The sequence below is a fragment of the Plasmodium fragile genome, assembly GCF_000956335.1.
Source record: "Plasmodium fragile strain nilgiri unplaced genomic scaffold supercont1.1, whole genome shotgun sequence".
NCBI classification, from domain to species: domain Eukaryota; phylum Apicomplexa; class Aconoidasida; order Haemosporida; family Plasmodiidae; genus Plasmodium; species Plasmodium fragile.
Genome location: NW_012192581.1, coordinates 117,760 through 144,000, shown reverse-complemented (window position 1 = coordinate 144,000; position 26,241 = coordinate 117,760). Strand labels below are relative to the sequence as shown.

The window sequence follows — 26,241 nt, the reverse complement described above, 5'->3', positions numbered from 1 at the left end:
AGGTGATAGCGGCGCAGCGGTAGGGAACAGATAACCCATCATAACAGCAGCCGTGATCTCCCTGTGGGGAAATCGGCTCACGCAAAAAGGAGGGCCGACACAAAAAGGACAACACAAATGCCAACATGTGGAGGTCCCCGGTCACATGTCAATAACCCTGGACAACTTCTGTATCCTGTTTAGTAGAATGTCCCCCTGTAAAGTGGAAAAGGTGTAAATGGCATAAGGGAGGAAAAAAATGGGTCAACCGATGTGTCGACATACAGGTGCAGAAATATGCGCCTCCTCCCCGGACAAATCTGAGGTAAGACACCGTCACACAATCAAGCGCACGCTGCCGCTCCCGCTCGCGCACCCGCGCAACTTACCTTTTTAATCGTGTTCAAATACAGCGTGTTCCTCTCGTTGGGCTGGTTGCTCTCTATCGAACCATTCACCTTGTCAATTTTGCAATTCAACTTCCCATTCGCGATAAAGGACGAAATTTCGTTCTCAATAAATTCCTCACTAACCCCAAAGGCGTACGCCATGTTTTTAAGCGTAACGCTTTTGAAGGGCTCCAGGAATTGCCTGTAAGCTCTCACCCTGGTGTTTCGAATAAAATATCGGTAATGCCTTCCCAAGTATTTGTCCCTCTTCACTCGCATGGCTATTTTTATTGTCTTTTCCATAAACGTTCGATATTCGCAGTGGTAAAAGGAGGATATATAACTCTGCAAATCGTCATCACTGCTCGTGACCTGCAAAATTACTGAGCTGTTCAGAATTTTTTTGTCCAATACGGTTCTTTCTTCTGTCATCTGCATGTACGGGTCAGGTAAAAAAAAAAAAAAAAAAAAAAAAAAGGAAAATAAGGGGGGAACTTTTTTTTTGTACAATTTATATTTGGACAGCGCACACCATACACACATTCACTTCACACATGAGGCGGAACTAAACTGCCATTTCGCCAACACCAACGTTGCATCATCTTACAATTCCCAGAATGACAACATAAAATATAACTTCGTCATATGAAATAATTTCCGTTGCTGTAAATGTTGAAGCAGCATCGATCAAAATTTTGGAGGCTTCTGGAAAGTTCCTAATCATAATGTAGTTCAAAGCTTCATAAATTTTGAGTTTGTTTTTTCTTTCCCAGTCTCCTCCTTTCTCCATCTGCGTTCTTGCCTGCTCTAAATACTTTTTGGTATTTTTCAAGTCGTTAAAGAAGATGCTTATTCGTATTATCGTGAGGAGGATATCCAGTTTGACGCCAATGCCTATGTCTTTTTTGTAGGCTTCTTCGTATTCCTTCAGTGCATTTTCCTGCGGGTTGAACGGGTTGGCGGGGCGGTTGGTGTGTGTTGGGTGATTCACGCGCACCGCAACGGGTGGACGCATCAAACGGGGGATGGCAAACGCGGGGATACAGAATAACAGGCACATATGACACCCACGTTTGTCAGCCAACATTTTAGTTGGTTTCACACACGAATTGTGAACCCTAAGCGGTCTTTCCCCTCACAGGGGGAAGAGGAGAAGATTCCTCTGAACTAAGTCTGCTAACCTTGTCTCCAATTTTGCAAAAAAAATTTGCCTTGAGTAAAACATCATTTTTGGTGTCAACAGAGTCAAAATTCTCGGAGGCCTCTTGGATTTTCTTTTCTATTTCGTTAATTTCTTCGTCTGCATTTTTTTTTAAAGAATTGTAAAGGTCCTGGTCTACAGGAATGTTCAATTCTTCACATACATAATTATAATATGGATACATATTATTTTTGTTTATTTCATCTTGTAGCTTCTTCCACGTTTCGCTCTTCTCATTTGGTGATATATGTGTTAACTGTAAAATGTAAAATAAGTCCGCCAGGTAAAAATTGGGGTAGCTGTTTTTGTTCAGCTCGCAGATATCTTCCTTGTTCACTTCCATTTTGTGCAGCTCGTTCTTTTCTGTTTTTCTCTTTAGTCATAAAAGAAATTGAGAATTGTGCCTCTTTGGTAACATTAAGGGGCGCTTTTGTGGTGGGAGAGGCAAAGAGGGCACATTTAAGCATTGACTTTGGCCTGGAAGATAATGGAAGGGGAGGTCATCATATCCTTCCTCTTCCGCGTTTCTCTCATGTCAGCTGGGTGAAACTTTTGGCCACTTGGTGTTTTTAAAATTCGTGAACATTTCAATTTTGCAACTTTTCAATTTTGTAATTTTTTGAAAGGCAATTTTGTCGCATGCACGGAATTTGGTGTGAGCAGCGAAAAGAAATGTTAACAAGGACGATGAGCGTGTGAAATTGCGCAGAGGGCGAAGCCGACGGGGCGACAACTAGACTCTTCTCTTCCCAGGGATGATAAACCCCCACATTGGCACCTACTTTGCGGAGCTTATTCCCTATTTATGCCTTATTAAATGGTCCCGGGAGGGGGAAAAAAAAAAAAAAAAATAGGCACACAGTAGGCATAATAATATGTATGTAAAAAAAATTATTGCCTTCAAAAAAAAAAAAAAAAAAAGATAATTCCTGAGGAGTCATTTTTTTTTGGTAACCTAGAAAGGTACACATATTTTCTGCGGTGGGCAATCAGCTCCTCCATTGGGTGAACATTTGTTGTGGTGACCCTTTTTTTTTCTTTCCCGTTTTACACACCCTTGGTGGTGCGAGCTATCCAGGGGAGGTACGCCCCTGTGCAGATAACGAAAATGTTGACCTTCACCAACGTGATTGCTTTGTGTGTCCCTACGGGGAAAGCATCCCTGAAAAGAACACCCTGTTGTTACGTACCTGACTCCTCTTTATTTTTGCACATGGAAGGACCCCACATCATCAGCAACGACATAATGCGCCAATGGATGTAAAAATTCGCAGGGGGTACAGAACCACAATCTGCCATTATACACGTAACTTATGTGACGCATGGCGGTTGTTCCGCTGGTTATCCACCTGTGGAGTAGCAACATTTACATACCATTTTGTTAACACATGTTCATTTTTTACTCGCCTGTTCTGTATTGTTTAAGCGGGGTGGCGATTCCCCTCACAAAATGGGGAAGAAGAGAACGTGGGAAAACCTTAACATATCAATGAGAAAGTCATGTGGGCGGCTATTACAGCTAAGGGGACACACTTACCCCCCTTTTTGTGTGATTATCCGAGTGGGGTGTGTGTGAGGGGGAGGTGGGATGGGCCACTTGTACAGCCAATATACCGCTATATCCACGTGTGCATTGATGCCAAAATGTGTGCGTGTAAAGTTTTTTTTACTTTTTTTTTTTTTTACAAATTTATTAAATTTTTTATCAATTAAAAAAAAAAAAAAAAAAAATTGCGCCTTGGTGAACAGGTAAATGTTGCAGCGGTATAAAAATATGTATAAAGGTGTGCACATGTATAAAATGTTGTATTTACACAAGGATCATTTTTTTTTTTTCTATCAAAGCAGTTATATATATATATATACACACGTGCACATAAAATGATATGCATATATGTAACAAAAGTAAAAATGATACAATGAGCGGATGTTTTCTTTGTCTTAAAACTGTTCATTTTTGTTGGACGTCCATATCTCAGCTGATATGACCTGTTTTTTTTTTTTTTTTTTTTTTTTTTCATGTATGCACTATTGATCAGCTTGGCCGAATTTTCTTTTCATTTCATTTCATTTCTTTTTTTTTTTTTTTTTTTTTTTTTTACCATATTGCGAAATGGCAACAAGCACGTAATTTTAAATGAAAAAAGGGTCAATTTATTTTCACCTTTTTTTTTTTTTTTTTTTTTTTTTTTTTTTTTTTGGACACATGTGGTTAAAGCGGCGCTTGCACATTTCTATATTATACAAACTAGCACATGCACGTTGTGCGCAGGGAAGAAAAGAGAGGGTGGATAACCCTTACTGGCTTCTCCAAACACACATCCATTTGTATACACATCATTGCAACATACGCACTACAAGCACACCACAGCTTCCAAAATGAAAAAATGTAATTCATAAAAATATATACACACATATATATATATATATATATATATATATACATATACGCATGCGTAAATAACCCCCGTACAAATCTCCATATTGTTATGCACGTGAAGGGGGGTGTAGGAATAATATATAAAAAATTACATATTAACAAATGGTCTTTTTTCTTCATTCGGTTGATCCATTTGGACGGGGTCCTCCTGCTCGGAGATGACCGCCTCTCTTGTGCGTACAGTATACATGTATGCACGTGTGGGGTTCAGTTCACAGCTGTGCGTTGTTCTGATCCGTTTGGCACTTCTCACCCGTTTGGCACTTCTCACCCGTTTGGCACTTCTCACCCGTTTGGCACTTCTCACCCGTTTGGCACGTCTCACCCGTTTTGCACGTCTCACACATGCTGTACTTGCACTTGTGACCCATTTTGTCCCTTTCCGTATTTAGTGTAGCTGCTGCGAATTAGCTCACTGCTGGTCATTCGATTCGTCCGTGGTTGGGGGGTCTTGCTTGGTGGGTGGTTGGTTCAGGGTTGGTCGCGCACCCCTGCAGCTTGGGGTGACTCCTGTTCCCTGGAGGATGTCATTGAACATACCTTCGAAGTCTAGACCATGTGGAAGTCCCAAATTTTCAAGGACGTCATTAAAGTTCATGTTGTTCAAAAAGGGCAGCATCATTCCATTTCCGTCATTTTGGCTTTCAAAAAATTTTAGCATGTCGGCCATCATTTTATTTAAATCCTCTGGGTTTAGGGGTTCCATGGGAAGAGGGCTATTTCCACCAGCCTTTCTTAGAAAATTTTTTCCATTTGCATTGCATGCAGTGCTGAAGTGGTTTCTACTCAATTGGCTGTTAAAGAAAACGCTAAATGGATTTTCCTTTTGTTCTTCCTCAGTGCAATGTCCTTCAATGGTAAAGGAAGTATTTTTTAAAAAAATGGAGAGAGCTTTTTCTTTGGTCATTGGTCCTTGTTGGAGATCATCAGTTTGATCATCACTTCCATCATTTACGGAAGTCTCATTTTCTTCAATCACATTATTTCCATCGAACATAATTTTTTTAGAAGTGTGTGAAGAGTAGGAGTAGCTGCTTTGGTGTACGGTGGGAGCATCTGGGTTGTGCTCATCATCTTCATCCATCAGCTCGGATAAATCTTGGTTTGCAACTTTTCCTGCACTGGAGCCATCTTCAGTTGAAGCAGAATCGTAGGTGGACTCAAGTTTTTCTGTCAGTTGGTCTGCATTGGTAATGTCCCCATGGCTCTGGTCTGCACCATCTTGACCAGGACCATCACTTCTGTACAGGTGGAAAAATTGCCTTCTCAATGAAGAAAAGAATTTCATACATATGCCTTGGTATTCTTTCTTAAAATTCTGTAGACTTGTATTTGGTGGGCTCAGGTTCTGCAACTCCAGCATCAAACGAACTTTGTAATCCTCAGCAGCTTCTTTTATAATTTGTTCATGCTCGGAAGTAAATAAAGCATTAATTCCTTTAGACTCGTTATTGAAAGTGACATCGAATTTGTTAAGGGCACACCTAAATCCACTGTTGGAGAAGGATAACTTACATCCTTCATCAGTGTTGGAAAAAATTTCGTTGATCATGTTGAGGAACTTTTCATGCTCACTGTTCTGTACTTGTAATTTTGCAGTAATGTTGTTTATTTCTTCTGGCTCCTGGTTTTGTTTTTCTACGTTTAGGCAGTACACGGGTAGGAGGACCAGGAGGGCCGACAGCGCAACCTTTGTCATCATTTTGGCAGGCACGGAGGAATTAGCAGCGATTTTAACCACTTGGGCTTCTTTTATATGTTTTCCCTTCGCAGGAGGGTCAATCGGAATAAATATCCACTGGCAGGATATATACGTAAATATGTAAATATATATGTGCGTGTATATTTATACACTTTTTATATAACCCTACATACAAATATATATATATATGTACGCAATGTATTATATATATATATTACTACATGTACGTGCTCGGAAGGCGTGGGTACGGACGGAGGATACCTTAAGCAATTCAATTTGCCACGTTAAATCAAATCGTAACAGTTAAATTGAGCGGTAAAAAAAAAAAAAAATGAACACAAACTCTCCCCTCTTTGTGGGCAGGGTTTTTTTCTTTTTTTTTTTTTTTCCCTTGTACGGCGTGTTTTTTTATACGTGTCGATTTGCTACGGATGAGCGCTTGACCGCTTTGCGTGTTTTATATGTTTTTTGTTAATTATTTTGAGAACGCTTGCTATTTTATTTCTTTTCTTTTTTGCTTTGCTTTCTTCTTTTGTTTTTATAATTCGTTTTTTTTATTCAGATTTCAATGTTTTTTTGTAGCCGAAAAAAAAAAAAAAAAGGAATAAAAAATTAATTTTGCCACGATGATTTTAAAAAGGACCTATCCTCTAATCAACATATTTGGTATTTATACAGATATGTATAAAAATGGGCGGACGCAACAAAAAAAAACAAAACAAAATATGCGTACCGTTGATTTGCCGTTTGCATGGGCTTGTTTGCGTGGTGTACTGTGCTGTATATATTTATATTTGTGCCCCGCGCCTCTTTTTTCATATATATTTTTTTCAACGACCGGAATGACCACAACGGAAGAAAAGAACGAGCGTTTATATATAAGTTTAAAGTAGGCGTGTCGCGCGGCCCCTTCTGTTTCTTTCTTTTTTTTTTTTTTTATAACATTCCGCTGGCGCCCCTGATGGGGATGATGTCGGGGGGTTAAATGCAGCAACAAAAAAAAAAATGCCTCTTCCGTTTTGAGCATATATATATTTCTCAGCGCCAGCCCCTGCGTGTACTCGCACTTCCGGGGCCGTTTAATATTATACGAAGGGTACCACAAAGGTTACATACGCGTGCTAACATACGCATTGTACATGTGCGCATAAATACGTAAGCAATTATTTTTACGCGTACATAAAATTCTTGTCATGCACATATACTTTTTTATATTGTATGTGTTTTCACATGCATGTTTACATGGGCGGCAAGTGGGCGTGTTCCGTGCGCACCATCACATATTTATATTCATATTCATGTAATATAATTTAGGGTTGGCGATGTTGGGCCACTAAGTAGGCTTTTTTTTTGCCACGTCGTGTTCGCTCTCATGTGGCAAACCGCATACACCCTGCGCGCTGCACTCTTAACGATGTGGAAAAAAAAAAAAACAAAAAACGACTCTCTGTTCGAGGCCGCCGGCCGCAAAGGGGTACAGGAGTACGTATTAAACCACCCCCCGTAAATACGCAGTGTACTTTTCTGCTCATATGCATGTGCGCATGTTAAACCTCGCCAATGCTGCATACGCCGGATCTTGCGCCTTTTTTTTTTTTTTTTTTTTTTTTTTTTTTTTTTTTTGCTAAGGCTCTACACCCACCAATGAGCTAAGAAAAGGGACGGGCGGGGGGTCCCCGGCAAGGGGGCGCGATCACTCGGCCTGCACATATATGCGCGTACGCATATTGTATAACAGACGTACACGTGTAACCCCCATGTGTGGAGTACGCATGCGTACATAACTATTATGGTCGTCGTGTCACAGTATGAGGAATCTCCGGCGCATCCACAAAGCGGTCAAATGTTTTTGAGTACAAGTTGGAAAAAAAAATCACGCTTTTTTTTCTTTTTTCTTTTTTGTTTTTCCCCCTCGCACGTCACAGTTTGGCACTTTGCTGGGTTTGTTCATTTCGTTCACTTTGCACATTTTCCGTCCGCGCGAGCTCCACATGGGCAAATGCAACGTGTATATGTTCGCATACACGCAATGCCAATACGCGATAGGCACATTGGAAAGAAAGAGAGAAAAAAAAAAATTCTGTGTACATCACGGCCAACCAACTGATGCGCGTAAATTAACCACTGCTTCAAAGAGGCAGCTTGTCCCCCCTGTATGCTGTTAAAAAAAAAAAAAAAAAAAAAAAAATGCCAAGTTTGCAATTTTTTAAAAACTGTTTTTCACTTAAAATTAAATAAAAGTTGGGTTTGTTTTATAAATAGCATTTTGAAAGTTTGGAAGGAAGGAAACATATGGGTGGACCAGAAAAGTGGGACGCCTTTTTTTTCCATTTTCTAACACCGTGCATACACACTCATAAGCACATGCTTATAACGTACACACGAACGTACCTACATACGTGCGTGCATACCCTATTGTGAATGATGCAACGCTGATTTTCATGCATAGTGTGAAAAGGAGCAGCTGCGCCAAGATGTCCTTTTTTTTTTTTTTTATGACCCACGCATGCAAACGAGGTATGTGAAAAAACAGTGACAACAAATAGTACGCAACTGCCGCTAAAAACACAAATGAAACCAAGTTAAGGAGGGAAAAAAAAAAAAAAAAAAAAAAAAAAAGCAACATCGGCATGTACAAAATGAAAGTACTCGATGATGGGAAAAAAAAAAAAAATTAAAAACATAATTTTTATTTTTATTTTTTCCAAAAAAAAATATTCTGGTCTATTTTGCGTATATTTTAAAAATGACGTCAAGGGTGTGCGTGTGTATGGGCGTCCCTTGACACGCATATTATACAAGACCTACGCGTTGGGGATGCCCCCAATAAAACAAAGGCGGTGCGCTAGGCAGATTCGATATCCTTCAAAACAAAGGAAGGCAATTTGAAGGCGGCTGAGTGGTTCTCGTAACTGTAGTACTTGAGGTCTGCAAACTCCTTCGACTCTAAACGCTTATTCGGCTTGGACAAGCCGGTGTCCGTTTTGGAGCAGCACAGGATGCCTATGGGGGGAAGCGATGAAAATGGGATGAAGCGGTAATGGGGGAAAATGTGGCGAGGCAAAAATAATACAGCACACATATAACCACTCAACTGCCACGCGGTTGGCTGCTCTGCGCGCTGAACGTACCTATACAGCCACAGGGGTACGTCGGGATGCTGATGTTAGCATACTCGACCTTTTTGAACAACTTTTTTGCATATCCCATCATGCTCTTTATCGTTCCTACGTGGATCCAAATGGACTCGCACTGCGGTGTTCGAGGGGGGGAGGGCACGCAATAAATGATAAATGATATTATATAAGAGCAGCAATGGAAAAGAATCGCCGCGCCGCGCCGCACGCACACGCGGCAAATTCGCACAACTGCGCACAACTTTGCCTCACCTGCGAGACGCAGTATCCATTAGGCTTGAGCGCATTGTAGACCTTTTCGTAAAAGTTTTGGTTAAACAAAGACTCGGCTGGGCCGATGGGGTCCGAACTGTCCACAATAATAACGTCATACGTGTTGGTCACATTTTCTAAAAATTTACTCGCGTCTTCAATAAACACATTAACCCTCTTGTCCTCAAATCCACAACTGATGTTTTTAAAAAACGTTTTCGACACCTCTATAACCATTTCGTCAATTTCGCATATGTCGATATTTTCTATGGACTTATATTTACACAATTCTCTTATCACTCCTCCGTCTCCTCCTCCGACCACGAGGACATTCTTTGGCTCCTTGGCAACGGTCATGGGGACGTGCGTCATCATTTCGTGGTAGGCGAACTCGTCCTTCTCTGTTAGCTGTATGACTCCGTCCAGCACCAGCACGTTGCCGAACGTGCTACTCTCGAACACCAGGATGCTCTGCGGGGGGCACAAAAAAGGGGGCAAAAAAATGGCACGCATAAATGGGGCAAAAAAATGGCACGCATAAATGGGGCAAAAAAATGGCACGCATAAATGGGGCAAAAAAATGGCACGCAAAAATGGGCAAAAAATGGCACGCAAAAATGGGCAAAAAATGGCACGCAAAAATGGGCAAAAATGACGCCAAAAACGCATGTGCGACAGCAGAGGGGACCGCGCCGCGCACAAGGACCTACTTGATACTTCGACTTGGCCTGGTGGACGATTTTCTTTATCTCCAGACTGAAGGCCTGGCCAGGCCACATGAGCGAGAACTCGCTAAACCAGCTTTTTGTAAATAAACAATAAGACCACTTCATCTTCTTCTTTATGTGATACAACGCCAGGGAGCACAGACCCCCCACCAACACCATCGTCAGCTTCGCTTTGCTGCTGTCCATGAGCTTATCCATTGTGCAGTTTTTTCCTTTTACTCGAGGGCGGCGTTACGGGTGTGGCGCTGTGTATGTATATATATATATATATATATATATATATATATACAACGCGGTATGTTATCCTTTTTGTACCGTTTGTGTACCGTCAGTGTGTTCTGTGTTTATGCTTCTGCGTGTGCTCCTTTCCTTTTCAAGTAGCTACTAACCACTCGCGGCTGGCTGTGTATAAAAACCACAGCGCTTCTATTGAAGAGCAACACTTGGTGTGGCGTGCTTCACTCGCAAACCTAAATTTTACTCTCCTCTTCCCGTTCCTTAACGAGGCGACGTGTATTATTATTTATGCGTATATAAAACAATACACTCCACTTCACAGCCATGCAATGGGGGTACATTTCAAGGCCGTTCAAACACCAGTACATTTAAAATTGGTAAAGAGAGTATATAAAAAATTTGCTCTTTCTCCTTTTTGCTTTCACCACGGCAATGTCATGAGGGGCCACTGCCTCTGCTATATATAATATAAACATGGATGAATGAGTAACGTACGCACTGAAAAAAAAATCACATAGGAGTAATAAAAACAAACAAGCACGTTACATAAAACATCATAACTGAACAGTTTTTTTTTTTTTTTTTGTTTTTGTTTCGTTTTTGCCTGTTTTTTGCGGGCCAATAAAAAAGGTGAAGAATAAAAAAATATTCCTGTACGTGTATTAAACGCTTGTACCTTTGTGCTGGCTTTTATGGTAGCGGAGTAGCCAACGCAGCGGGTAGCTTCAAGCGCCCCTATTTTTTATGTGTATTGCGCAAATATACGGGCACGATATACAGCCTCGCCGCCTATGCAGCACCCCTAGTACGCGTGCCTCATAACCCTTAATCCTTACGCATTCTACTGTTCTTTTGTTGCGGGGCTAGCGAGTACGGTGTACATGCTTCGTTTTTTCACGCACCTGTACGTGCGCCGCCCCTTTTTTCGTTAATGTTAAAATATATTTTTTTTTTTTTTTTTTCTGTTTTACTACTCCTTATGAGATTTTGCAAATTTAATTTGCTTATTTTACTTTATTGTATTTTTTAATACCACCTACGATTTGTTCGTCATTATTTTTGTTCACATTTTATCCTTTTAAATGACACAGAAAAGGACGCAGGCGTGAGGGATGGATGAGTCGCCCCTGCGGCGTCTCGCCGTGATATTCGTTTCGCTAATTGGGGGACCCAGAAGTGGGAAAAAGGCCGAAGGGGACTTTTTTTTGCAGTTCTCTCCCCACAGAGGATATCACATTGGCGAGAAACACAAGCATATACAGGAAACACCGCTTAGTTGTTCTGGTTGTATTACATTTTGTTCTGCCCCAATTACTTCATATTGTTTATCCTCTTTTTTTTTTTTTTTTTTTTTTTTTTTATTTATTTCCCCCCTCCGCTTCGCTGTTCCCTTCCCGTTTGCAACACGCCTGTCAGAAGGGCACAGGAATATCCTCCTCCTGCAGCGACCCAATTATTCGCGTTTGTGAAAAGGGGAAAAAAAAATGGAACATCATGCTGCGTAACCATCAATTGGAACGTGTCGCCCTCCCCCCGCTGCGTTCCCACAGGGACAAACACAGCGGTACACATACAAAGAAATGTCATAGGAAAAAAAAAAAAAAAAAAAAAAAAAAAAGCGCGCATGCCCTATTTCACTACATGGGAGCACATATACACATACACATAATGGCACATCTGTCCATCCTTCTCTTGTGGAGGCATCTTACAAAACTACCCCGTCTCATCTAATTCGCACATGCGGCATCATGTCACTGTCGGAGGGGAGTTTGATTTCCAGGCCCTTTTGGCCATTTCCCCAGAGAACTGAAAAGGGGGGGAAAAAAGGGTGCGCGGTGTGGTTTCATGTGCACCGCTTAACCATATAACGGCCTAGCGATCTGGCGGGGTCTACCCGCACTATGCAAACGCCTTACCTGCCTTCACGTGGTTCTTCCCACCCCCGTTGGCCAAGTCTCGCTTGGGAATTTCTATGACGTACTTGGAGTTCCGATCGTCCGTTGCGTCCTTAATGTATTTTATCTTAACAGGGATTCCGTTCTTTCCCTTGTTCTGTCCCTTTGCTTGGGTTCCTTCACCCGCGGGGTACCCCATGATTGGCTCCTCCTCTACCCCATACGTATAATCCTCTTCATCCTCGAGGTCCAGGTCCTGGGCAGCGTCGTACTTGGTGGACTCATCCGATGTAAGGCTGGCCTTCAGGTCGTGGTAACTCATGTCTGTAAAAGGTGTCAGCGAGGTGGTGTGTGCATATTGTGAATGGGTGCGTGGGGCATGTTCACGCGACGTGCATTCACTCCTTTGCAACCGCGTCTTCGCGCTTCTTCACTGCAGTCATACCTGGAGGGCAGTGATCCGTGTTCGTGTAGACCAAGCGCGCAACGTCGGAGGATCCCCTGCTCCTGGGCCGCCTGGGCCTGAAGCGCTTATATATGGTGCTGGTGATGTTATTTATGACTTCATATAATTGGCAGCCTCTGTTGCTGCTTCCATTGTTGACGTTGCTGGCGATGCGGTTGCTTCTGCTGTTGCTGCCTCCAGTACTCTCTCGTCCCGGGAAGCGGTCCTTGTACCTGTCGGCGAGTGTAGTGTAGTAGGGTATTTCCTTCAGGGGACCCGCCTTGGGGGGAAGATAAATATTCACGTTTTGCAATTGGAAAGGAGATAAGACACTCCCATTGATGTTATTAAAATTGTATATGTCTTTCACAAATTTCTGAATATTTAAGTCGTTATACTTTTTAATACTGTAGGACCACTTTTCTATGGTGGTAATTTGGGTCAGAAGTTGCACTTGCCTTAACCTCTGCACAAGGGCACATGCCCATATTTTGTTTCTCTTCTCACTTCCAAGTACCCAGCAGGAGGACAAGAGCATTTCAAATATGCTTTTTATTTTACCCACCTTCACCCCCTTTTCGCCTAGGTACTTGTGCAGAGATAGCATGCAGCCGCTAAATATTTCAATGCAGTGGGAGTTCAGGAAGGCTTCCGTTTCTTCGCGCACCCACGTGGTTTTGTCCTTCCCCTCGATGTTCACGTCCTGCGCGGAGGAAACACAAAAAGCGGTGTGCCAAGAGGTATGTAAAGCGGTGTAATGAAGAGAGACACGACGTGGCGCGGAGCAGCATATCACACAGCAGCATAGCGCGGAGCAACATAGTGCAGAGTGTCATCTCTCCAAGTTGCCCATTTGACACGCTGCCGCTTAACCGCTCCGCCGCTCAAATACGCCATCTTACGTCGGCCAAGAGGGAAAAGTACTCGTTGGCGAAAATGCGCACGATCTGTAGCCCCGTGAGGTGAGAACTGGTGATGTATAAATTATGCTGACTGAAGCACTCCGCTATTCGAGGCAAGACATAGTCGAACTGGTAACCAAAAAACTCCTGCAGGTCTTGTATCAATTCGTTCTCCTGTTCCACATCTGATGCCTTCACCTTCTGCGAGTGATATATATGTTCTATCAGGGAAGGCATCCAAGAGAATATATTTGCACCACTAAATTTTACAGCATACGCTATGCATGCCTTAACATACTTTATTATTGAATTTTTGTTTCTGAAAAAGAGAGGTGTGTACAGATAAGAGTAGCCAAATAAGTATAAGCTATTTTTGTAATTGACTCGATTTTTTCTCTTCTGTACATATAGGTATTGGAAGACAACGTCTTTTACTAACTTGATGTTACGTAAATCTTGCACAATCTCCTCATCCTTTTCATAGTTGTATCTGTTAAAAAAATGTAACTCGCTGTATAGCTCCAATATTCTTCCTCCCAGTACGATCAGCTTTTCATAATAACCCACCCCCCCATTTGCTATATCCGTAAAGCAGGTATTTAAAGACTCAGTGTCAATTTTTTTGCAGTTTTTAAATCCAAACCAATTGTGAAGATCTGTGTAAATGTTACAATACACATTAGGACATATACTCATGGATGAATTGCGACAATAATTATCTTGTCCTTGAAAATTTTTCTTCCTTTCATATATAAGTTTGTCCATCACTTTTTTCACTTCGTCTATACATTCTCGATCGCTTTCCCTGGCGTGGTACTCGCAACCCTCCACGTGCTTCACATCCATTGTTTCAGTTGCACTTGTCTTTTGCTGTAATGCAACTCCTTTTTTTTTTTTTTTTTTTTGTATTCTGTTGGGGGGGGTGCTAGGGCCCCTGTCGGCTAACGGGCGTTAAGTCGAACTTGCCACAAACAAGAGGAAGCGATGGCGGGGGGGAAAAAAAAAAGTTAAACGCCAAGTAAGACGTACACGTATAGGGTCGTGCAAAAACTTTCCAAGGGAAGAAAGAATTATTCAAAAAGAAGGATGCGAAAAGGTTAACCCGAACAAATGCTTACCCTCTGGGCCAATCCCCGCCTCGCACAAAAAACGTACAGAGAGAAATGGGCGTGCAACGCACAAGCATGCAATAGCAAAACGACAGCAAAAACAAATTGGAGAAAAGGGCATGCGTTAATAAGGGAAGGCTGCCACAAAGGTTTCAAGGAGCTGACCACGTTCAACGCTCCGTATTGTAACAGAGCGAAGCGAACGAGGATGAAATGGCATAAATCTGAACAGCGTACTCGTGTAGGAAAATGCCAACTCATCTATCTCGCAACCCGAACACTCGTAGCAGCGGGAACATCACCACAATGTCGTCCTTTGTCTTTGTTTAAAAAAGTTGACGACTCTTAGTTATGCAGCATGGGAAGAAAAAAAAAAAAAAAAAAAAAAAAAAAAAAAAATTACATGCAGACATACACACGTACATACAGACAATGTGCAGTACTCAACATGAGTAGCGCAACGCAAAAGTTGAAACCCGATCTGCAAAAGTACAAATGTGATTACGAATTTATCTCGCTAGTCTGCGGCAGCGGAGTGTGTCTTTGTCGAATAATCCACCAAAAGGCGAAGAATACGTGTTGTGCCCCTCACGCTTTACGCAAAAAGGGGAAAAAAGAACACACGTGCGCATATATGTACGCATATACGTACGCATGCTGCTGTAGCTAATTTTTTTTTTTTTCACGTGGGAGTAACTCCCTACGGGGAAGCAAAGCATACATGTGTTTGGAAAAAAAAAAAAAAAATAAAGTGTGATATATCATCGATCTTTTGTAGTTCCACCTGGTGCACAGCTTCTTCTACTTTACAATTTTCATCTCGCGCAACTGTATTTTTTGTATGCCCGCACTAGCACGGTATGCACACATGTTTATACACGAATACATATACGGGAATACTTTCGTGTCTGTCTTTCCCCTTCAGATTTGTTAAAGTTGGACAGGTGTGGAAATTAATTCGGCCGGGTGTGTGTATGCGCGTCGCCGCCCGCGCATTGGCCCACCCTTGGGGGTGCCCCAACCTGCATCGCTGCGCATAGCTACTAATAGGCGCCTGGAAAATTTGGAACCGTCTTAATACCACTCGCCGCCACCAACACCGTGTAACAATTCGGGGTTGCTAAAAAGGGACGCTTTACCTAAATGTGAATCATCATTTTTCTTATCCTTAGGAGAACATTTGGAAAATTACCCTAATGAAATGCTTTCTTTGAACGATAAACATATAATCATTTTTTTTTTTTTTTTTTTTGCCAAAGAGCCAAAAGTTTTCTTTTCTCCCAGCTGTCAAGGTGCGGGAAATAAAAGTAACAGCGCACACACAAAAAAAAAAAAAGCAAAAAAAGTCTAAAACTGCCTGAACGTTCAGAAAAGAACAACAAAACGGATGGTACGAAAAAAAAAAAAAAAAAAAAAAAAAAAAAATGCCTGAACGGTCAGCAAAAAAATAAAAAAAAAAGGCATAATCCCCCCCCCAAACTTTCATCAGTCCAAAAGCGCGAAAAGAGCAATCTACGTGAACAGAAAAAAAAGCAGGCATAACGCGATTACCACTAAAAAAAGGAAAGCGGGGAGCAAGTACCCCCCAGCAAAACGCTCGGCGGTAAAGTAGTAGTCCGTGAAGTAGGACTCCTCCTTGAAGTAAACATCGACATTGTTGTAGAAGCTGCTCCTCGTGTAGAGGTTCCCCATGTGAGTATATAGTTCATTTTTCATATGCCCACATGCCCTCAAGTCTCCCAAACATGTATTTCCAATTGCAGTTTTGTCTGTCTTTTGGCTGGCGCTATAACTGCTCTTGCCCAGCCCATCCAACGCACCCTCCTCTGCGTCCTTACTTACATAAAAACCGGAGGAGTCATAAAAAAGAATATTTTTACTATGCATAAACATAGAGACGCTACATTTCGAATTGTTTATGGTTGGAGTTGATATCAAATGCTGTGTTTTTAAATAATTCAAGATGCTATATAAGGAAAATGCCTTGGCATTTTTATGCGGCTCGTTTGTGTATATTCTGTTCATATTTTCCAGGTAGGAAAAAAAATAAAAAGTAAATCGATCCACTGTTGAGACGCTTAAATATTTGCTCGAGTATAAGCTGTAGCTATTTTCGTTCTTATCCGAGGAGGACATTAAAAAGACGTTATTTATTTTGTTGTTGTTTAAAAAATGTAGCACTTGCTCGTAAAAACTGTACCCTTGGCACGTGTCAATAATTACAAAAATGTACTTGTATATATTTTTTATAAGCAACTCTTGTATGTACAGGCTAAATTCAGCAGAGCTGACAATGTTGAAATCTTGAATTTTAAAAAATGACACTCCTCCGTGCCCAGTCATGTATATAAAAAGATTTTTTTCTCTGTTCCCATTTGTGTATAACCTATATTTAGCTGGAGTTAAGGCATCATATCGATGTCTAATTACTCTCCTTATTTGTTCATCTCGTATGTTGTCATTTTTATAATCTATATTTAAATGGCTGTACAAATTTTCTTTCATTTTTTTTTTTTTTAAATCTTCATTTGAAGGCTTCTCGTACTCGTTAAAAATGGTGCCTTCTACCATGTTCCTACAATTGCAAGCTTGGTCAAATGGTACCATAAGCAATATATTTCTGTCCATATTATCCCCTACATGCTTCAAGTATTTATATGCGGTTAGTAAATTGCTTGTGTGTCTGTAGTTGAAATAATGCCTCGATGTGCTCAGTGCAATAATATTGCTGTTGAGTTGATAATTTGATTTTATTAATTCATGAAAAAATATATCATTCACATTTTGTTTGGCATGCCCCTCTTCTATCTCTTTGTACTTGCCTTTCATATTTTTTATGTCCACACCGGAGAAGTACACTGACGGCGCAACTGCCTGTTTGACGGCCAGTAACACCCAGCACAGGAACGCCTTCTTCAGCTCCATTTCTGCGTTGATCGTTTGGTGGATTATCCTCGAAGGAGAGGGAGAGCTTCACCCGCTCAGCAGCTTCCCTGCTCATTCAGCCGTTCCCTTACACCTTCTTACGAACGGTCTGCCAATCAACGTGTCAATATGCGAAGTATCACATGGGGGAAGGAACCACAAACCGAAAAAAGGGGAAAAAAAAAAAAAAAAAAAAAAAGAAAAAACTCTCGAAATGCCTCAAACGTGAGTACACAAATAGGGCTTTAAAAAAAATGCACCAAAATTAAAGAGCAAATGAGAAAAAGAAATTTCAATATTTTCCACGTTTCAACTTTGTGTGAAAAGTTCCATTTTATATGGTATTCATCCGTGTTGTGCTTAGCTGGGCATATGTTTTGGCTAAAGTACGGTGCAGAGTAAGTGCCTTTTTTGCGGAAGGACACCATCCGGTGTGTGCCAACGGGGTGTGTTATCGCGGTGTTAACGTGATGTTATCGCCGCACCAACGTTGCGTTTTTTTTTTTTTTTTTTTTTGTGAAATAATGCAGAAAGGCACGCACAAATATTGTCACACTTGAGGGGGGAAAAAAAAAACAACTTCACGCGGACACAGTTTTGTGAGTAGCTATTTTGGGACATGTTGGAAAAAAGGTGCCCCTACGTGGGAAAGCAACTCGAATTTTTTTTTTTTTTTTTTTTTTTCCCTGTCCTTAAAGGATAGCTTGCAACACCGGTATGTCTCCCCCTAATGTCGCGTACACCTGTTGTGCGGACGTTATTTCCAACTGCGGATTGACACGTGGGTGTGAAAAAAATAATCAAACAAACGAACAAAGAAAAAAACAGTAGGGTCGTGGCACAAATAGGTGAATTCTCCCCCACGTCCTGTTTATTCCCCCCTTAACCTTACGCTTGCGCGTGAGCAGCGCATTTGTGTATGTACATACAGCGTGCAAGCTGGAAAAAAATGCAAATGAAAAGGGCAAGGCAAAGGGAAGCATTTCGAAGCGGTTCCAAAAATATTATTTTTACACCCATCCGGAAACAAGATAGAAACGGAGAAAATGCAGCGTCCCTAGTTAAGGACAGAGGACACACAACGGACTTCTCCTACGTCTTACATTGTGCGCAGTTTGCACCTCTGTACGATTGGAACCCTAGTAGGGCAAGACAAAGATAAAGGAGCGCACGCACCGTTCACGCAGACCTGAGTGGCACCGGTCTTATCACTGAACCACCCCCCAAAATATAACAGCCTTACACACACCACCGCTCTAACCCAACTGATGCGAAGCATGGGGAGAGGAAATAAAGAGAAAGGGAAGAATCCCATTAAGTTGGCCAAAAAAAAAAAAAAAAAAAATGCAGGAGGAAGTAGCAAAGGGGAAGATAATGAAATGGTAAACAGCGAAACGAATGACCAAGGGTCAGATGTGATGGATGATAATAATGCACCTAGCGAAGGGGAAGATCCTACACGGATGCTCATTACTGCTTCCCCAAGTGAACTCCAAAGAGGTGGGGAAAAAATATACAACGAGGGAGAAGCAGATCAGAAGAACCCCTTCAGTGACGTTTTGGATGAAGCACAAAATGGTAACCTCCTTTCGGCTAACCCGAAGGAAAATAAAATGAGCGAAAAGGGGGGAGATCATTTTAAAGACAAAAATGAAAGCTGTTATGCTACTGGGAGGGATGAAATGGGAACCAAGGTTAAGTGTTCAAATGGGACTCCACACTGTGATGATGTTGAGAAGAGGAATGAAAACCGAGGTTGGGAAGAGACACAAATGAAATGCGTTCGCCAAGGTACAGACGGTAGTATCACACAGGGGGGAGGAGACTCCTCTCACAAGCGACACACAGAAGTGAAGAGAAGCGTTCCTGAGGAGGGCCAAAAAAATGAAGAGGAACCAAACACGATACAAATAAATGTTGATAATGGTATAGGTGTAAAGGGCAAAAAATGTGTGCAAAGGTGTGAAGCATCTGTTAAGGCAAATTTAACAAAAGGGAATAACGTGGGTGATCCCCCTCCCGGGGTAGACCATCCTGAAGAAGCAAAATTATGTTCGCAGGGCACTAACTGTGCCACGGCTAGTGCAGACCCCACCTCTGGATCCAGCCCAAGCAGGGGGGATTACATGTACGAAAGGGGCAATAACGACCATGCGGAGGAGGGACAACCAATTGAATATCGGACGAAGATGAGCCAGGCAACCAGGATAATAGGTAACAGAAGTATGGACCCGTCCAACGAACAGAAATCAAATGTTTACAGATGTAGTACTGCACCTGGGGGGGAAGACGCAAACATACATCTCGCAAATGAAGAAAATATCCCGCTGGATGAACTCCTATACGAAACTTCAGAGAGAGCTAAGAAGTACAACAGAATGAAGTACGGACTCATGGGTATACTAAAGGTGATAAAGATGACGGACCCCCAATTGAATATGCTGGCCTTAGGAACCGATCTTACAACCCTAGGGTTGAATTTAAATTCGCCTGACTTTTTATTCGCCTCATTTACTTCCCCTATAAGTGATGACCCAACATATAATGAAGATTATTTTGTGAAGCCCAGCAGTTATTTAAACACCCGTTTTCAAATTCGTCTTTCCCTCCTTCTAAAACTCCAAACAGAAACGCTGTTTTACATTTTCTACAACTTACCTAAGGACGTACTGCAGGCTTATGCTGCCTCTGAGCTGTACCTGAGAAAGTGGATGTATCACCTGAATTATAAAAAATGGTTTTTCCCACGGGACTTGCTCCTCAATCAGGGTAACTTAACCACTTGCCGTTCTTGGGTGTACTTTGATCCTGTCACGTGGACAAAGAAATTATATAACGACTTTTTAAATGTTAAAGAAATGATGCATGTGCAGGATATTACCAAATGTATTGAGCACATAATTCAGGCGCAGGCCAACTACAGTACCAATGTAGCTACTACTTCTAATTGTGGAAACCAGAATCAAGACGCTTCCTCCCAAGGGGGGTAATTCACAATATAGCGTCTAATGTGTGTGGGGGGATACAACAAAAAAATTTCGTAAACCAACTCGAGGTAAGCAGCACTGGATGCATGCGCACTGCTTCTTCCTTCCACCTTCAATATTTATGATTTTCCCTCGACCTTTCCATTTTTTGTGTGTACCTGATTCTTTTTTTTTCCCCCCCCTTTCGTGTAACTCTTTTTTAACAGTGCAGTTTATCCCCATTTGTCAGCCTCGCCAGTCCGGCGTGATGTGCATATGGGGGGGGGGGGGGGGGGGGGGGGGGGTGGGGCGGATAGTTCCACGCTTAAAAAGTATACAAACAAATGAGTTTTTAAAAAAAAAAAAAAGTAAAAGCAAAAGGTGATATAAAATGGCCAAGCAAATTATTTGTGATGGTGAGAAGGGATGCACGTGTTGGCGTTGTCAAGGGTTGTGGTCACCCCTTTCTCCACCTCTCTACGCATGTGTGTACGCATGTTTGTGTGTGTGCTTACCACTCGAAGGAGGCGCTGCCACCCGCCCTGCACAAGGCGTTGTCGCCAGGCAAACGCAAGCTCAGAAAAATGTGCTTCAAGTGGGAGTATGAATAAACCGAGACGTGCATATCAGACCAAACAATCTTAACGTTGTAAATGCCCAGCTTAACAATTTCCTTAACATATAAGTTACCATCCAGTATTTTTTTTTTTTTTTTTTTTTTTTTTCCCACACCCTGCAAACATCACAAGGACATTTACTACGAACATCCCTCACGTGGCAAACCAACACGTCATCCGAAAAAACAAATTTGTGGTCAATCGAGTCGAAAGATAATTGTAGAAAATTTTTTTTATAAATCTGAATGGACGGCAAATTTAATTTGTGCTGAAATTTTATCATCGCTATTTCTCGAGTTAAACTTTGAAACACATTCTCCAACAGCTGAACCAGGTGGTGATTTTCAAATGAAATAATAAAGGGGAATTTCCTTTCTCCTGTCTGCTCATCATTATAAACATTTTTGCTGAGCAAAGAATGAAAAGGCACCTCGTACACGTTATTAAATTCTTCTTTCAGTTCATTCAAATCGCAGTTGTTAAAAAGCAGGTGCTTCTTTTCACAGCCATCACATATGAAGGAGCTCATGTTTATTACCAGACCTACAATTGGCACGTTAAAATGGTTACACATATTTATACCTTTCTTTACGTCATTAATGGAGAGATCGTTTGGAGTCGTTATCATGAGGACCCCATCCACATACTCCGACTCGAACAGATTTAAATGTATGTCGTTTGTTCCAGGGGGTAGGTCAATTATTAAATAGTCCAGCACTCCCCAGTCTACTTGGTTTATGAATTCCTTTATCAACTCGTTTAGGATGGGTCCCCTAAAAGACGAGAACCCTAAGTTCTTCTGCTTCTTTATATATGCGTAAGACATGAGCTTCACACCGCCGTAGAGAATTGGCTCGATAAGGGGATCCTCCAGAAGGCGGTCATTTTGTTGCACAGCGAGTTGGTCTGTGTCGTAGTCGCTGAGCTCGTCAACCTGCCCCCCTGCGTTTTCTCCCGCCGCATCACCCACACCACTTTCCCTCTTCCCCGTGTCCCTGTCGTAAAATATTTTACTGTTCCTTCGCGGGACACTGTTAAACCTGGCATAGGTATGTCCAATGGGGAGCAAGGTCGGAAGGCTGGGCCCATTAATGTCCGCATCTAGTAGCCCCACAGTTGCCCCTTTTTTTTTTAAGTAAAAGGCAAAATTCACTGAAAAGAAGGACTTGCCAACTCCACCTTTGCAACTGTACACAACTATCACATTTTCAATTTTTTTATTTTTTTTTTTATTCCTTCTGTCTTCTTCATCATGTTCATTGAAGCTTAGAAACGTGGTGTTAATGTTTGTCTCCTGAATCCATTCGTAGTTAGCCAATTTGTTCTGGCATTCGGCCAACAGTTCATCCTTCACAGGACAAGCAGGGGTCGTCAGGTTCAAGTCAAAGTCAATGATATACTTCCCACTGTCCGTTTCTTTAATTTTTAAGTTGCGCACAAAATTTAATTCCACAATATTTTTTTTTAAGTCCGGGTCTACCACACTTTTGAGACAGTCTAATATTTCTTCTTTTTTTTTTTTTATTTTTTCTATCTCTTTTCCGTACACGAATTCCTCGTCGATGAAGTCGCTGTCCATGGTGGATGCAGCGGGTCTGGTTGATCTTCTTTCTTTATGAGTTTCTTCCAATCGGCTTGTCTCTTACACCCCCTACTTATGCCTGTCCCCCTTTTTTTTTTTTTGTCCTCCTTGTGTAAGCTGTTCCCCTCTGTCCCTCACTTGGCACGACGTACACAAACTGGGCCATGTAGAAATTGCATTCTAAAGAGAGGCACCTGCATGTATGGGTAGCTATATATATATTTGGACTTGAATTTGCTTGTTTTTTTTTTTTTTTTAGCTTCTTAATGAATGGATAACAAATCTGCCCTTCCCCGAGTGGACCATTTCCCGTTTCTCTTTCCCAGGTGTTGTTCTCCTACATTTCACGTCCTGGCGCTCGCGTCCAGGGGTACTGCTCTTCCCGTGAAGGCTGCTGTGGCTGCACAATTGGAGGGAAAAGTTACCCACCCCTGCTTCTGTACTCCTTTTGCTCGCCGTTGGCGTAACTGGTATTGCTCCCACGATGGGAGTGAGAGACTGGGTTGTGCCTCGCGAACGCGGAGGATGACGCTAAATAGGTGTCATTGTATATGTTCCCCTTTTGCCTATGCCCAACGTATTTTTTTTTTTTTTTTTTGTATTTTTTTATTTATTTTTTTTTTGGGGGGAGGAAAGTCGACCTGCTAATACACCTCACCCGGGGGAGAAAGCATAAAGGTGGAAGAGACCTCTTGTCAGCACCCCTTTGGCTGCCTTCACATCACAACTGGGACACGCACATACACGCGGTAGGGCACAAGCTAGCACACCGCTTCTACTCACAACAGTGCCAACACGAGTGTAGAGGGTTCTTCCCTTCACTGTGAAGGAAAAAAAAAATTGTGCATCCTCTTCTCTCCTCCTCCTAATTATATCTGATAGCTCATCGAACCGTTTCTCTGCGAAAATGCACATGACGTGGAGAGAGCCCCGTCGCACATAATTAGTTTCTTAGGGCAACTGTGTTTGGCAAAAGGAAAACACATGAGGTGGGTCAACCAAGGGGTTTACTTTTCTACACCCTTATTCTTTTTTCCTTTTTTATTTATTTCTCCCCCCACGTGAATCACATTTTTGAAGCAACTCCCCGAGTAGCATCTCCCCCCCGCATGTGTAGTCTGAATGCGTGTAGTCTGAACGAGTGCAGCGTTGAATGGGTGTACAGGTGAATGACCTACATGTGCTTCTCCCCTACCCCACGGCAGCAAAATTAAGAACAGGGCATTTATATACAGAATAATAAAGGCGCATCGCACATTTGCGTACACCTGGTGTGAACGGAAGAAGGGACGTGTAACACATGGGGGGAGAAAACATGATGGAGAAAAACTCAAAGGATGCAGATAGCGGCTTGGCTCTCTTTAGAAATGTAAAATGGGGATGACTGTGTGCCTCTCGTGTAGCCACTTCCCCTGCTAGTAACATATATACCTGCATGCTGGCAGTTCCAATTCCTACACACACCTTGTATGGTCTCCCCCCCCCCCCCTTCTCTTATGCTGTCGTTTTTGCGCAGATGTATGACAAGTACCGAGATGCATTTCTGAACCACCTGAACGAGTATGCCCTGGAAGAGGAAATCAAGCAACACATCACCAAGTACTACAAAGTCATGTTTGATTACAACTGCTTGGGTAGGTTCTCCATCCCCCCTGCCCACCCTTTCATCTTGTAGATGTGCAGCAGGGGTGTTCGTGGTGTATGGGTGCGAAAAGAAAGCGCACTCGTGGCGACCTGATTACATCACAAACGCATTTTTATTTTTTTGTCTCTTTTAACTTCTCCCCCAGGGGGAAAATACAACAGGGGAATATTAGTAATTCTCATTTACGAGTATGTGAAGAATAGGGACATCAACAGCAGCGAGTGGGAGAAGGCAGCCTGTTTGGGTAAAGACGAGTCTATCGTGGGGAGTTCTGTACTTATGGCACATTTCAACTGGGCTCTCCTACGTTGTGTTCTTGCACACATACGAACTCCCCGCAAGGGAAGCACCGTGTAGCATAAGGGGAATAGAAGCCTTCCGCTACAATGGCCATTAAAATTATATACACGTTTCCCCATGCTGCAAAAAAAACTCCTTTCTCTCTCCGCAGCGTGGTGCATAGAAATCCTGCAGGCCTCCTTCCTAGTGGCGGACGATATCATGGACAAAGGAGAGACGAGAAGAAAAAAATATTGCTGGTGAGGGGGCGAGTGCACGATGTGTCTACATGTGAGATGTAGATGCATGCATTTGTTCGAACTAGCTTTTTCATATAGGAATGCGTTTTCTTTTTTTCATTTTTTTGTGCTGTTGCGCCAACGTAGGTATCTCTTAAAAGACGTGGAGACGAAGAACGCTGTGAACGACGTGCTGCTCTTGTATAACTCGATTTACAAGTAAGAGGCCTCAAACAGGAAATGATTGGGGAATGGTCACATTATCCCCTTTGGCTAACATGCATTAATGGGGGTGTATTTGGTTTTGTCTTCCCATTAGTATAATATTTATTTATTTATTATTTTTTTTTGCAACCCCCAGGCTGATCGAAATATACCTGCGGAACGAGAGTTGCTACGTGGACATCCTTTCAACCTTCAGAGACTCCACGCTCAAAACAATCATCGGGCAACACCTCGACACGAATATCTTTTCATACAAGTACAATGACATGAAGCGAGAGATTGACGTTAGCAGTATAAACGCCCCAGAGGAGGAAGTCATTAATATTAATATGTTGAATTTCAAGGTGTATAAAAATATAATTATTCACAAGACGGCCTATTACTCCTTCTTTCTGCCCATTGTTTGTGGTGCGTGCAGTGGGAGAAATTCTCGTAGCATACATTTGTGTCCTTTTACCCCATATGAACAAGTGTCCATGAGGAGGACAATCTCTCACTTCATAAAATCAGTTCATTTGAATTTTTTTTTTCTGTCTCACAATTCACTTGTGGTAAACTCCCCGTAGGCATGTTACTAGCGGGAATTGCAATGGACAATTTGATTTACAAAAAAATTGAAGACATCTCCATGTTAATGGGCGAGTACTTCCAGGTGGGCTTATCAGACGTCGCAGTGGGGAGGCGGCGTCCCCGCGATGAAACCTGCCACCGTTTATGCATCACGAGGCATAATGCAGTGCACGAAACAATAATAAAAAAATCACTTCACACCGCGTCACACCACACCCCGCACCGCATCGCGGCACAGATCCATGACGACTACTTGGACGCGTTCGGTGACAGCAAGAAGACAGGCAAGGTGGGCTCGGACATTCAGAACAACAAATTAACGTGGCCCTTGATAAAGGTAATGCTTGTGTAGAGGCCGCAAAAAGGGGGAAAAAAACAGAGCAAAAAAAAAAAAAAAACGAACACTTTTATTCTTCCCTTACACACATGTATACCAAACCCACTCTTCACTCACCAACTCGTCTTTTCTCCCCCCCCTTTTTTTTTTTTTTTTTCCCCACTGTGTAGACCTTTGAAGTATGTTCCGAATCGGACAAAATAAAGATTGTAACAAATTACGGAAAGAATAACTCAGCTTGTGTAAAAATCGTCGAGGGCATTTATGAGCAGTACAAGATTAAGAAGCACTACGAGGATTACGAAAAGGCTCAGAAGGAGAAAATATTGAGGTAGCTGGCCGGAGTGGCGTGATTGGCGTAACTGGCGGCACGTGTTGATTGCTGTGTGTGTGATCACAGGCGACATGGGCGCACTTCCCCTGAACCCTACTCCACATAC

General features: G+C 42.2%; 8 protein-coding genes across 8 annotated transcripts; 2 read left to right on the top strand and 6 right to left on the bottom strand.

Annotated features, from left to right (window-relative positions):
• Positions 1–141: 141 nt before the first annotated feature.
• Positions 142–1,912, bottom strand: AK88_00035 (uncharacterized protein; the record flags this gene model as incomplete). Its single annotated transcript, XM_012477686.1, has 4 exons — positions 142–195; positions 369–800; positions 976–1,308; positions 1,550–1,912. The coding sequence occupies 4 exons, from the start codon at positions 1,910–1,912 to the stop codon at positions 142–144; spliced, it is 1,182 nt and encodes a 393-aa protein (XP_012333109.1).
• Positions 1,913–4,421: 2,509 nt separating this feature from the next.
• AK88_00034 (uncharacterized protein) lies at positions 4,422–5,711 on the bottom strand (the record flags this gene model as incomplete). The annotated part of the gene is made up of 1 exon (XM_012477685.1): positions 4,422–5,711. The coding sequence occupies one exon, from the start codon at positions 5,709–5,711 to the stop codon at positions 4,422–4,424; it is 1,290 nt and encodes a 429-aa protein (XP_012333108.1).
• Positions 5,712–8,556: 2,845 nt separating this feature from the next.
• Positions 8,557–10,026, bottom strand: AK88_00033 (spermidine synthase; the record flags this gene model as incomplete). The annotated part of the gene is made up of 4 exons (XM_012477684.1): positions 8,557–8,714; positions 8,843–8,963; positions 9,101–9,571; positions 9,811–10,026. 4 exons carry the CDS (start codon positions 10,024–10,026, stop codon positions 8,557–8,559), a joined length of 966 nt encoding a protein of 321 aa, XP_012333107.1.
• Positions 10,027–11,788: 1,762 nt separating this feature from the next.
• On the bottom strand, positions 11,789–14,153 carry AK88_00032 (uncharacterized protein; the record flags this gene model as incomplete). The annotated part of the gene is made up of 4 exons (XM_012477683.1): positions 11,789–11,871; positions 11,982–12,284; positions 12,406–13,108; positions 13,308–14,153. The coding sequence occupies 4 exons, from the start codon at positions 14,151–14,153 to the stop codon at positions 11,789–11,791; spliced, it is 1,935 nt and encodes a 644-aa protein (XP_012333106.1).
• Positions 14,154–15,490: 1,337 nt separating this feature from the next.
• On the bottom strand, positions 15,491–17,341 carry AK88_00031 (uncharacterized protein; the record flags this gene model as incomplete). Its single annotated transcript, XM_012477682.1, has 2 exons — positions 15,491–15,583; positions 15,968–17,341. The coding sequence occupies 2 exons, from the start codon at positions 17,339–17,341 to the stop codon at positions 15,491–15,493; spliced, it is 1,467 nt and encodes a 488-aa protein (XP_012333105.1).
• Positions 17,342–18,618: 1,277 nt separating this feature from the next.
• On the top strand, positions 18,619–20,331 carry AK88_00030 (uncharacterized protein; the record flags this gene model as incomplete). The annotated part of the gene is made up of 1 exon (XM_012477681.1): positions 18,619–20,331. The coding sequence occupies one exon, from the start codon at positions 18,619–18,621 to the stop codon at positions 20,329–20,331; it is 1,713 nt and encodes a 570-aa protein (XP_012333104.1).
• A 487-nt stretch (positions 20,332–20,818) lies between these two features.
• AK88_00029 (uncharacterized protein) lies at positions 20,819–22,503 on the bottom strand (the record flags this gene model as incomplete). Its single annotated transcript, XM_012477680.1, has 2 exons — positions 20,819–20,896; positions 21,082–22,503. The coding sequence occupies 2 exons, from the start codon at positions 22,501–22,503 to the stop codon at positions 20,819–20,821; spliced, it is 1,500 nt and encodes a 499-aa protein (XP_012333103.1).
• Positions 22,504–23,821: 1,318 nt separating this feature from the next.
• Positions 23,822–26,136, top strand: AK88_00028 (uncharacterized protein; the record flags this gene model as incomplete). Its single annotated transcript, XM_012477679.1, has 9 exons — positions 23,822–23,875; positions 24,023–24,140; positions 24,297–24,395; positions 24,603–24,690; positions 24,817–24,888; positions 25,031–25,302; positions 25,461–25,546; positions 25,703–25,801; positions 25,972–26,136. The coding sequence occupies 9 exons, from the start codon at positions 23,822–23,824 to the stop codon at positions 26,134–26,136; spliced, it is 1,053 nt and encodes a 350-aa protein (XP_012333102.1).
• Positions 26,137–26,241: the final 105 nt, after the last annotated feature.